This window comes from Hemiscyllium ocellatum, chromosome 13 (assembly GCF_020745735.1).
Source record: "Hemiscyllium ocellatum isolate sHemOce1 chromosome 13, sHemOce1.pat.X.cur, whole genome shotgun sequence".
Taxonomy (NCBI): Eukaryota; Metazoa; Chordata; class Chondrichthyes; order Orectolobiformes; family Hemiscylliidae; genus Hemiscyllium; species Hemiscyllium ocellatum.
The window spans coordinates 77710109-77722727 of NC_083413.1; the positions used below are offsets into that span (position 1 = coordinate 77710109).

The 12619-nt window shown below is 45.6% G+C and overlaps 1 protein-coding gene across 1 annotated transcript; it reads left to right on the forward strand.

Annotated features, from left to right (window-relative positions):
* The first annotated feature begins 332 nt into the window (after window positions 1-332).
* On the forward strand, window positions 333-9584 carry dusp28 (dual specificity phosphatase 28). The gene is made up of 2 exons (XM_060834332.1): window positions 333-887; window positions 7082-9584. The coding sequence occupies exons 1-2, from the start codon at window positions 540-542 to the stop codon at window positions 7199-7201; spliced, it is 468 nt and encodes a 155-aa protein (XP_060690315.1). The 5' UTR covers window positions 333-539; the 3' UTR covers window positions 7202-9584.
* The last annotated feature ends 3035 nt before the right edge of the window (window positions 9585-12619 follow it).

Sequence of the window (12619 nt, forward strand, 5' to 3'; positions counted from 1 at the left end):
ATGTGCAGGGTAGGTAGATTGGCTGTGTTAAATTGCCCATAGTGTCCTGGAATATGCAGACTAGGTGGGTTAGCCATGGGAAACGGTTGGGATGGCCTTCGGAGGGTCAGTGTGGCGTTGTTGGGCCGAGTGGCCTGCTTCTGCATTATGGGGATTCTAAGTGCAAGAGAAGGGAATAACAAAATATTTGTGTTTGCCTCATATAATTTTTTTTAGTTCCCTAAACTGAGGAGACTAACTCTCCTGCTTATATATTTTTGTAGGAGTCCTTTCTGTCAAGAGCAGCCAATTTGCAGTGTGCTTTAGGACCTGGTGGATTCCTCCCACGCCATGAGTTGACTGTAAACAGAGCAGATTTATTACTCGTGCACACTCAGCTGGGCTGCTTTCAGAGAGAGATGCACTTTTTGAGGATGTCCCAATTGGTTCACCTTGTTGCTACCTGGACTGGGGTAAACTCTTAGGGAGTGGTTCTGACTCCTGTAATTCATTCCAATTGCCACCCAAGCCCAGCTCCCACCCCACCCCACCCTTGTCAGATGTTGCATCTGTGCGCGCTGAGTGACTCGGTGCTGATCAGTAACTCCCGGTCCGCCTGTGACAGCGAGCTGCTCTCCCGAGAAGGGGTCACCTTCTGCATCAATGTGTCCAAGCAGCAGCCCTTCCCGGCGCTGAGGATCGGCGGCATGCGAGTGCCGGTCTTCGACGAGCCCGCCGAGAATCTGCACAAGTACTTCGACCGGTGCGCGGACGCGATCGAGGAGGAGGCGGCCAGGCGGGGCGGCAGGACGCTGGTGTACTGCAAGAACGGCCGCAGCCGCTCCGCCGCCGTCTGCACCGCCTACTTCATGAAGTACCGGCGCCTGTCCCTGCGGGAGGCGTTCCAGGTGAGTCGGACGCACCGGCCACTCCCACTCACATCCCCAGCTGCTGCTGCAACCGTGCGGCAGGAGGCCGTTCGGCCCCTCCTCCCCTTAACTGCGCTCCCACCCTTGGGGTTGCTGGCTGAGTGGTTGCCCTTTTTTGCTACCACCGGCATAGAATCCCCTACAGCGTGGAAACAGGCCATCCAGCCCATGCCTACCCCCCTCTTCAGAGCACCCAGAAGACATAGGAGTGGAAGTAAGGCCCATTCGGCCTATCCCACCATTCAATTGTGGCAGATGGGCATTTTAATGCCACTTACCCATACCCCTTACACGATCAAGAGTTTATCAATCTCTGCCTTGAAGGCATTTAACGTCCCAGCCTCCACCGCGCTCCATGGATTCCAGTGGCCCCACCACTCTCTGGCTGAAGAGATGTCACCTCCCCCCATCACCCTCCCCCCATCCCTGTAACCCAGCATTCCCCAAGGCTAGCCCACCCAGCCTGCACAGCCCTGGACACTACAGGCAATTTAATACAGCCACTCCACCTGACCTGCACGTCTTCAGGCTGTGGGAGGAAACCGGAGCAGGCAGAGGAAACCCACACAGACACGGGGAGAACGTCAAATTTAACACAGTTGACGAGGCTGGATTTGAACCCAGGTCCCTGGCGTTGTGAGGCAGCTGTGCTGATCTCTGAGCCACCATGCTGACCCTTGGGTTAAACCACCACCAGTCACATCTCTCTCTAATGGGAGAGCAGTCCTGTGTGACAGTAAGGCTGTGGCAACCAGAAACAGTGCAGGCTGAATGGCCTCTTTCTGCACCATAACACTCCATGAGAAGAGTCAAATGTTTTCTCCACTGAGTCTTTTACCAACAGCAAGGTTTTACCACTGAAAATTCCTCTGTGTGCTGCCCTCCTGCCACAGTCTTGCCCTATTTACTTTACCAAAGCCCCTCATAATTCTGAACGTCTCTATTAAATCTCCCCTTAACCTTTTCTGCTGCAAGGGGAAGGATGTCAACCTCCCCATATAGCTGAAAGCCCACCTCTGGCGCAATGCAAGTAAACCCAGTCCACACCCTTTACACGATCCTGACCTCCTGAATCAAAGTGATCAGGATGGGGCAAGGCTTCAGCTGAGGCTGGGTCAGCGAGTGAGAAGGTCCAACCAAACGCCTCTTTATTCTTTCATGACATCGTGGCCAAGGCCAGAAGTTAGTGCCCACCCCAATTGCGCTCAAAGTGAGTGGTTTTCTGGGATATTTCAGAAGGCAGTTAAGAGTTAACCACATTGCTGTGGATCTGTAATCAAATATACACTAGCCCGGTTAAGGCAGGCAGATTTCCAACCTTAAAGGGCACAAACTACTGAACCGGATGGGTTGTTTTTAGAATAATCAATGATCGTGATCATTATTACTGGGACCAGCTTTGGAAGGTGATCAAGATCGTATTACCACAAGGGAGCACCTCCCTTCTCTGAACTCTCCTGTTTCTGGGACATGGTCCAATGGATGCTAACAGATCTCATAGGCTGCTCAAACATTGCGGGGCAACACAGGTCAGCCTAACTCAGACTTTGATTGCTGTTCACAACCATTCTCTCTCCAGGAACACTCATAGGATGGCAATCAGGAGTGGGAAGGCAGCTCTTCGAATCCAGCCCGGGGTCAGTGGTAGAGTGGGGGAGGAGGATGGGATCAGGGGCTGGGGAGGGTCAGTGGGATCTTGTCAGTGACTTAGATCAGATACTTTGGAATGAATGGGTGAATTGAAACTGACACCTCCTGGCGTGAGACTTGGCCCTTACCACAAGCTATGGGCATCACTAGCTAGGTGAGCATTCACTTCCCAATCCTGATTGTCAACTGCCCACTGGGCAATCAATCACTTTTGCTGTGGGTCTGAAGCATGTAGGCCAGACCAGGTGAGGATGGCAGTCCTCTTCCCTAAAGGGCTTTAGTGAACCAGATGGGTCTTTTCCTGACAATCGGCAATGGTTTCATGGTCCTTAATAATGATACTCTTAACTTCAGTTTTTTTTAATTGAATTCAAATTCCACCATCTGCCGTGTCAGGATTCGAACCCAGAAGATTACGTGGGTCTCCTGATTAATAGCTTAGTGATAATGCCACTCGGTCATCACCTCCCCTCACCATCGCCACCTTGCTGTAGATTGAGAAAAAAGCCCGGGCACAGTGAGCCCTTGCGTTTTGAAATTTGACAGGTGAGGTGTTTACAGTAATAAAGGAGTTCAGCAGGGTAGATGCAGAGGGATTATTTCTCCTGATGGGGGTCATCAAGAAAGAGAGGCTATAATTTTGAGAGCCAGGACTAAGCTATTTAGGAGGGAGAGTGGGAAACTTTTTTTTCTCAGAAAGGCAGAAATCTGACACACAATCTGGAGACCGAGTTTGACAGGGTTTTGTTATGGATCAGAAGATACAGAGTTGTACTGGCTAGATGGGGTGCAGGCTAACCATAAGCTGATAGAGTGCTGGAGCAGGCTTCAGGGGCTGAGTGGCCTACTCCTATACTTACCATAGAACAGCTTATGATCGAAACGTTGATTCTCCAACTCCTCAGATGCTGCCTGACCGGCTGTGCTTTCCCGGCACCACACTGTCTGTCCCAACCTCCTCACTGGGGAATGACCCCCTAGAGAGCTGAGGCGATGTGAAGTGTAAACCAATGCCAGCCATGAGTCAGCACTTTATTGGTATGGATGTAGAGGAAATTAGGGAGGAATAATAAACTGCTATGCCTGTTGCGAAATCTAGCTCATGACATTATTGGGATGGTTTCTACAGCAACACAGACAGGCAGCCTTAGTTTTACTCCAGTATTATGGGTAACAACACACAGCCATACTTTGTCCCTTCAGAGTTCAGTGTGGTTGTACGTGATGTTCTCAGAAAATGTTATTTTACTGACCAAATTGCTTTTATGGAAATCAATAAGGAAGGACTGTGAGCCATCAGACAGAGGGTCTTCAGTTAGTCCCATTAGCTAAATTAAATTGCTTCAAAGGTTCAGTTCAACCTTTTCCTGCTGCTGATTTATTTTAGTACCGCTGCTTGAACCTCTATTGCTCTCAATATTTCCAGAATGATTAATGCAGGTTAGTCTGTTAGTTGGGAAAAAAAAATCCATCACCACGTTTAGTGTCTGTAGACCAGCGTGCGAAAAGAATGAGCACAAGCAGGAGTTCTTCCTGTTTGATGTGAACTGCACAGTCTCTGCCTGCGAAATGTGGCTCTGCAGCACTTCTCTGTTGCACAAGTGCCACTGGTTGGCCAAATGGTACCCGGAACATCTGCACCTCTGATGCAAAGCATGCTTGGTGAGAGCATAATGAAAGGGTGTTTGTGCCAAAGGTCTGCAGTGCAGACAATGTGTGATATTAATCAGTCAGAGTTTATATAGCAGCAACCTAGCCTTGCTTGACTTTACTCCGAGCTTCCACTTGTTCCACTCAAACTTGGAGATGCACATCGATTCCTCTCCAGCCCCACTCCCCCACTGCTCGCATTTAACCAGGATGATGGTATGACCGATTATATCAGTCTCAGGCTTTAACGGGCTTAGTATTAGAAGTAAGTCAGCCAGGCTTCTTTAATCACGAAAGAAGAGTAATGAAGCTTACCCAAACAAACATGCAAAGGTTATTGACATGAAAGAAGGGTTTAGGTTGTTTTAAGGTAGATAAGACTTATATTCTAACATCCCAAACTTAACGTGATGCAAATATGGGTAACCGGCAAATGATAGTCGAACAATACCACAGAACTCATCAATAATGAATTTAATCAAACAGATCCCTCAGCAATTTTCCCTTTCCCTCCCAGATGTGAATGAAATCGTGAGTCACCAAATCTCATTAAAATTTCACAAGGGATTTGGCTTTCACTCTCGATGATCTGGCCTTGAAAAGTTGGTCTGTTGTGTACTGCCTCAAGCACTGCTGATGTCCTGGGAGTTCACCTTCCTTTCCTGGGAGTACGTTCCCTAGATCTTTGAAAATGGCACTCCAGCACGCCACAGTTATACTGCACTATTGATGGTACACAGATTTCTTTCAAACTCTTCTAGTTCTTCCGACTTCTTTGAGCCCTCGCTTGCTGACTTGCGCATCTAGCAAGCTTGATCAAGCCACTGATGCCCTGGATTAGTTTCCTAAACTCTAATTTGGTTCAGTTGAACAAAGCAAGTGCTGCACTTCGGTTTTTGACCCTCACTGTCTATTGTGCTGAACTATTAATTATTCATTGCCTTCTTATAGCCCTTCACAGTTTCAGACATTCCCTGAGCCCTCACTATGCATTGTTATTCATTTGTTCTAAGACTTCTCTGTGCATCAACTGCAAATAACGTATTGTGTTCAGATTTGAATTAAAATTAGAATCCCTACAGTGTGGGGGCAGGCCTTTCGGCCCAACCAGTCTGCACCGACCCTCCGAAGAGTAACCCACCCAGACCCATTCCCTTGCATTTACCCTGATTAATGCACCTCACCTTTACATCCCTGAATACTATGGACAATTTAGCATGGCCAATTCGCATAACCTGCATGTCTTTGGATTGTGGGAGGAAACTTTAGCACTTGGAATTCCTGGGAATCTAATCAGGATTCTGGAGGAAACCCATACAGACACAGGGAGAATGTGCTAACTCCACACAGACAGTCGCCCGAGGCTGGAATCAAACCCAGGTCCCTGGAGTTGTGAGGCAGCAGTGCTAACCACTGAGCCACCGTGCCATCCAATTAACAATTGTCTAACTGTTAATTCTGTTCTTTGTCTCCAATATCTTCACTGAGCTGTCACAATGTAAAGCTATTCAACTGTGAAAGACTTTTCTTTGCCCCAACTATGCAGAACCTAATGCAGATTGGTTACCTTTAGACAAAAACAGCCATTCCTGATGTGAAATTTGCTTTCTGTCTCTCTCCCAGTCTCTTTCATACATACATGCACTCACACACAGCCTTATAGTCTCAATGGCTATCACCTTTCAACTCCTTTCCAGTGACATCTCTCCAGTGACCTCTGAACTATCCTCAGAAACCTATTGTAATCGATGCAACATGCCCTAATCCCATTGGTAAGCAGAAATGACATTTATACTTTGGGATAATCAACTGTTGCAATTTTAGAACTGACTGCATATTGAATATTACAATCCTCTCCTTGTGTTTACACGTGTAACACGATACAGACAATGGGGGACTTCTGGAAAAACTCAGCAGGTCTGGCAGCATCCGTGGAGAGAGAAACAGAGTCTAGCAATCCAATGTTGGAACTGACAAAGCTGGGAAACGGTGGTTTTTATGCTGATGATGAGTGGTGGGGGAGTGGACATGATGCTCAGAGAGGGGCAGAGAGAGAGAGAGAGAGAAAGTAAAAAAAGGGATAGGCAAACAAAAAGATAGCTTATGATAAGTCAAGAGAGTGATAAATACTACAGGAGTTGCTAATTGGAAGAAGGAATAATTGAAAATGGGTTGGCTGTACAAGGATCAACCTGTACAAAGTGAGACATAAGAGTGTGGGAGACAGTAACTGATGTGGAGGCCAAATATTCTGAAATTATTGAACTCAATTTTGAGTGATCAAGGCTGTAATGTACCTGGTTGGAAGATGAGATGTTGTTCTTCCAGCTGCCCTTGCACTTCACTGGGGCATTACAGCAGGACTGAGACGCTGCATCACAATTGGGATCACACTTTTGCAAATTAAGTTGAACACCATCTCCACTCTAGAAAGGATGGCCTCCAAGTTCTCCATGTTCTAACAGAACCCTGTGCTAAGAAGAGATTGAACCCCTCTATGATCCTTGCCATTGACCACAGGCTTTCTCTCTGGCTTCCTGACAAGACAAGCATTTCACTGAGCAATCCTGTCGACTCTCTTCCCTGGCAATTCCATCATATTCCTCAATTAAGTCCTGATGTGGTATAAGACACCTTCAGCAGGTAGGACTAGAAGATGGACATTCTAGTCCTGAGGTAGTTATGCTGCCACTGTGCCACAGGACCTTTGCATAGAGTTCAATGATGCCAGCTAGATTGGCAATGGGGTTACAATAATTGGCCCCTGGTAGATTTAACTTATGACGTGAAGCAACCCAGCCAGCATTTCCACTTCCCTCTTGTAGAACCTGACTGATGGATTTTAAACCTGTCGTTGTGTTTTATTCTCACAGCATGTGAAATCAGTCAGACCAACAGTGGAGCCCAATGAGGGATTCTGGGAGCAACTTCAACGATATGAAGGGGAACTTCAATCCAGGCGGACTGAGGCTGTTTCTTCAGCCAGTGAATGAATACGTCAAGCAACACATCAGCCTTTGCACTGAAATAGTTCCCTTGAGACTTGCTTCACTGATATTAAGAGAGAATCTATATCGGATGCTACTGTCATTCAGTTATTTTGCCTTATTTTGTCATAGTTCACTGTTTCAACAAGGATGTCATTACAAATTCATCTGGCTATAATGTATGATACCACTGTTCTGTATTGCCTCATGTGTAAGCATCTGCAGATGCTGTTGTAACAAAATAGTCTGAGGCTGGAGGGTTTACAACGAGGGACTGGTCATGAGTTTATTGGCCTTCCAACATTGCACATTACTGTCCATCTCCAACCTTTTCTCTCCACATTCTTTAAACATATGTCACCTCTCAAATCTGTGCATATCTCTCCCAGAACACCATTTAGAATCTTTCCAATTAAGTTTCCACAGAGCCAAAACATCTCCGATTAGAAACCCAAATAACATCCTGTACAAATGTGGCTCATGTACAAAGTTTCTCCTCGTCTTTCTCAATATGATTGCAACCTTTGATATATTGATCACTCCATTATCTGCCAATATATCTCCATTGTTGTCCAACTAGTTGGGACTAGAGTGTCCTGGCTACAAACATCTCTTGCCAGAGAGTCATCTCAATGATTTTTTTTTCCCTGTCCTACATCATCACCTCTAAAGTCCCCATATCCTTGATACCTCCTAATTGTCATCCAAACGCTGCCTGTTGCTGATAATCTATCAGTTTCCAAACATAAACTGACGACACCCACCACTTGGATGGATATTTTCCATCTCTGTCAAAACCCCTGCCTCAGCTTATTGTTTTCTGAAACCCTCCCTCATTGATGTCTGTGTTCCCTCGAGACTTGACTACTCAGCCTTGCCTGACCGCCCACAATCCACCCTCTGTAAACTCCAGTGATCAAAGCTGAGCTTGCAGTATGTATTTTAACTCCCACTAACTTCCTTTTACCCTTCTTCCCTGTGCTTGCAGATATTCATCGGTTCTCAAGCAATTTCTCAATTTCTGAATTCTAGTCTTGTTTGAAAATCACTCGCTGGCCTTGCCCCTCCTGACCTCTGTATTCTCCTCCAGCCTCTCCAACCCACCGAATTACTTTTGTTCCTCCAATTCTGGTATCTTGTGCATCCCTGATTTTAATCACTTCATTGGAGACTTTGTTTGGATCCTCTTGAATTCTATCCCTTCAGCTCTCTGCCTCAAGTTTCCTCCTTAAGACATTCCTAACCTGTCTACCGAATCTTTCAATTATTTCTCTGATGCCTTCTTATGCAGCTCTGTGTCAAATTTGATTTTACATTGCTCCTGTGAACCACCATGTGATATTTTATTGCTTAAAAGCAGGATGCCAATTCAGATTGTTGTTGATGTGACAGGACCAGAGTTACAATATGGCTTGAGTTGTTTATATTGTAATTTGTTTGCCTTAAAAATGTGACCACAGAGGTCTTATGGAGACTCGGATCCATATATAGACTAAGCTTAAGTCTCATTCTAAGACTTGATATCAAGGAGGATGTATCATAATGTGGCTGAACAGGTTGAAGGGTATTAACCTGAAAATCCTTTTAGTGTATGTCAATGGTGTAAGTGGGAGGGATTCCTGGTCAGACCTAGAAAGGAATTAAGGCATTTACATCACTACCTATTGCTCTAGGTGACAACATACAGGTAGATTCGTGTTTTGCCACAGCAACTCAACCCATGGAGAGCTGGTTTGGATCAGATTGGCACCAAGAACATGGGTTCGATCCCTGTTCCAGCAGAGATGGATATGGGACATGATTCCCAGCTTTACCAGTGATGGTAATCACAGTGTCATGGGTCAGACCTGTCTCTGGGCAGAGAATTGAAGAAATAGTTACTTTAGCAACCATTTGTCATGTCCTATTCATCATTGAATTAAAACTCAGGTGACAACCAACTACAAATTCTGGCTTACATTTCCTTTTGCCCACCTTTCTGTCCTTTCTTGGTTTGATTCTTCTTGCAAGGATGGTACTACACTGTACTGTCCTCTCCAAAGTTTCAAATACACAGCATTGCCCACATTTCCTCAGCACTACATTGAAAAAGATGTGCAGGTCAGGTGAATTGGCCATGCTAAATTGTCCATAGTGTTGGGTGCATTAGTCAGAGGGAAATGGGTCTGGGTGGGTTACTCTTTAGAGGATCAGTGTGGACTGGTTGGGCCGAAGAGCCTGTTTCCACACTGTAGGGAATCTAATCTAATTTAATCTAGAATTGTGTTTTGTTTCTCTTCTCGAATTATTCCTTTTGCAGGATTCAGGATCAGTTTAAGACTTCTCACTTCTGCCTATAGTACAAAAAAAACTTTTAAAGATACTAAAACAGAAAAAACAATAAATGCTCCTCCTGTATATTTAATCCATCTGCCTTTAAAACTTAACTTGGCATAAATTTGTTATATTCTATCATATCATTGGTGTTGACCTGGACTGAGTTTCTTGAAGGTTTATGCCTGGTCTCTCAGCAATTAACAGAAAATGAACCAACAGAACAGCGCTATGAAATCCACACTTCTCATTGTTAGCTGTCAGAACCTATTTAGCAGAGGCTACAATTAGAACTCATCAATATTCACTGTGGACTGAGTTTGAAATTTAGCCGTGAAATCATTCAGCCCATCTTTTGCCCATGTCAACTCCTTGAGATCACGTTGCATTTAGTCCCATTGTCCTGCTCTTTCCCTATTGCCTCGTGGATTTTGTCCATGCAAGCCCTTATCCATCTTCTTTTGGAAGTTACGACCGAATCTCCTTCTGTCACCATTAATGTTCGAAATGATGCTGTGAGAAACAAGGCTGCAAATCCCGGGTGCCCCTGAAAGGTTCACACAGTGTATTTTAAAGGTTGTAAGCATGCCCCGCCAGCAATAAACATGGCGGCACCCAAATGGGCACAATAAATATGGGTAAACTGGATGGAATGATGTCATTATGGTTTTCCACCCCAGGAGCTATAAAGGAGTGTGCTGTTTGGTGATCTCTGCTGATATTTTGCTGACTTGGTACTTGTTTAACACCCAAGTTGAAGATCTCTTAAGCAGAAATTCACTGCAGACACAGCTCCAAGTATAGTAACCAGATAAGGACAGATATAGAATCTGGAATGTCAGAGTGACTGACAGGCACCAGCTGTGAGTTGGAACTCACCAACTACATTGCTGATGAATTAAAAAGTTGGATAGGTTATAGGCTTGGAATTCAGGGCAGTGGCTTGTTAACTGAGAGTCAGTCGAGTGTAATGGTTTCATGGATTTCAGAGTTGTACTGGACTTGCTCAAGAAGATGAAGTTCTCCAGCTTGCCTTAGGACTGATCCAGAATCGGGTAAAGTCACCATAGTTCCATTCCCTCACTAGACAGAGGTGGGTTTAACCTGATGGTCAGTGTACCTCAGGCAAGGGGAGAAGCTGAAACAAAAGGACTCTCCTTCAATTAGTGCAGGAATTGCACCTGCACTGTTGGCGTTGCAGAGCAGCCAATTGAAAGAACCAGCCCCCATTTTCAAGAATGAGGTGATTATCCTTTGGGGAGAAATTAATAGGCCCACATACCCTCAATTTGGAAAAAAATGAAAGGTGGTATAATTGAAACACATTGAGACAGGGTAGATGCTGAGAAACTGTTTCCATTGGTCTGGAACTCTGGGTCTGATCACAGTCTCAGAATGAGGAGATGGCCATGTAGGACAGACATGAGAAACTTCTTTACACAGAGGTTTTTGGAGGGAGAAGTGGAAACTCAGTTCCTGAGACCATTTTAACACAGGAATTGATCGATTTTTGGTTACTAAAGAAATGGAAGGAAATACAGGTAGTGAGAGCGGGTGACAGTGAGCAGAAGATCAGCCATGATCTTATTGAATTATTGATTAAAATCCAGTAGATGCTGGAATCCAAAGTAGATGAGCAGGAGGTTGGAAGAACACAGCAAGCATCAGGAGGTGGAGAAGTCAATGTTTTGGGTATAACCCTCCTTCATGACTGGGGTGGGGGTGAGGGGAGCTGCAGATAAAAGGGCGGGAAGTGGGGAGCAGTGGTGAAGCAGTGACAGGTGAACACAGGTAAAGGACACGACCTGATTGGTTGATGGGAGGAATTAATCTGGTTGGTAGCTGGAAGGAAGGGTCAGTAAGGGAAATGGAAAGGAGGAGGAGGAGCTGGAAAGGAGGAGGGGTTTGGGAAGGGAAGTAATTTGAAATTGGAGAACTCAATGTTGAGTCCTCTGGGCTGTCGGCTTCCCAGGCGGAGGCTGAGGTCTTATTTCTCCAATTTGCGGCCTGATTCACTGTGGCAATGGAGGAGGCTGAGGGTGGACATGTTGTGAGAAACAAGGCGGCGAATCCCGAGTCCCCTGAAAGGTTCACACCATGTATTCGAAAGGTTGTAAGCATGACCCGCCAGCAATAAACATGGCGGCACCCATGTTGGAGAGGGAATGGGAAGGAAAATTGAAATGGGCAGTGACTGGGAGATCAAGTTGGCCGCTGTGGGCCTGGCTGAGATGCTCGGTCTCCCCAGAGTAGAAAAGACCACATTGGATGCATTGGATTTGAATGGCAGAGCAATCTCAAACAGGCCAAGGGGCCCATTCCTGTTTCTCGTTATTATATCCAGTTCAACCAGTGTTGGTTGGAGAAGAAGTAGGAGAATGGGATGCATAATTAACCCTTCACAGGTAAGCAATCTATGGGGATCCAAAGTAGGAAGCAAATTTGCAAGGGTTTCCACAGGTAATAAGGAAATGGGAGTGCAAGTGCCTCCTCTCCATCATCCCCACACCTCACTCCCTGCCCTGCCCCACCATCTCTGATGTGAATCATTCTAACTCAAATGCTCATAAATTACTGATACTGCTGATCCCCCAGTTGTGAGAGCGGGGACATGATGACTTTGGAACTGACTAAGGTGCATTGGAGGACTGTTTCTGACAGAGACATGGGGCAGAATGCTGGTGGGAGCTCATTGTTGCCTTTCCATTGGGCCTCATATAAAGGCTGACAGGGTGGCTGCCATGAGGTATGTATCTATAATGATGATTACACAACAGTTTTGCCTTTCAAGAAAATTTGCATGAAATAGACTTTTGTGGCAGATTGGTAGTGTCCCTATCTCTAAGCTAGGAGGCCTGGAATCAAATCCCTTCTGATCCAAAGGAGTATCATAGCATACCTGAATAGGTTGATAAGAAAATATGAAAAATAAAGGGGCCTCCCTCTCTTCCTACCCTGCCCTGTTGTTGGTGCACTGCTACTGGTGAGTCATACTTGTATATATAATTCACTCATGCTTGGTACGTCAATCAGCTGACTGTTATATAAATAACAATAAAATAGAAAGGGCTTCATCAAAGTTCTGGAGGTCTGTTTTAGAAGCAACATGAG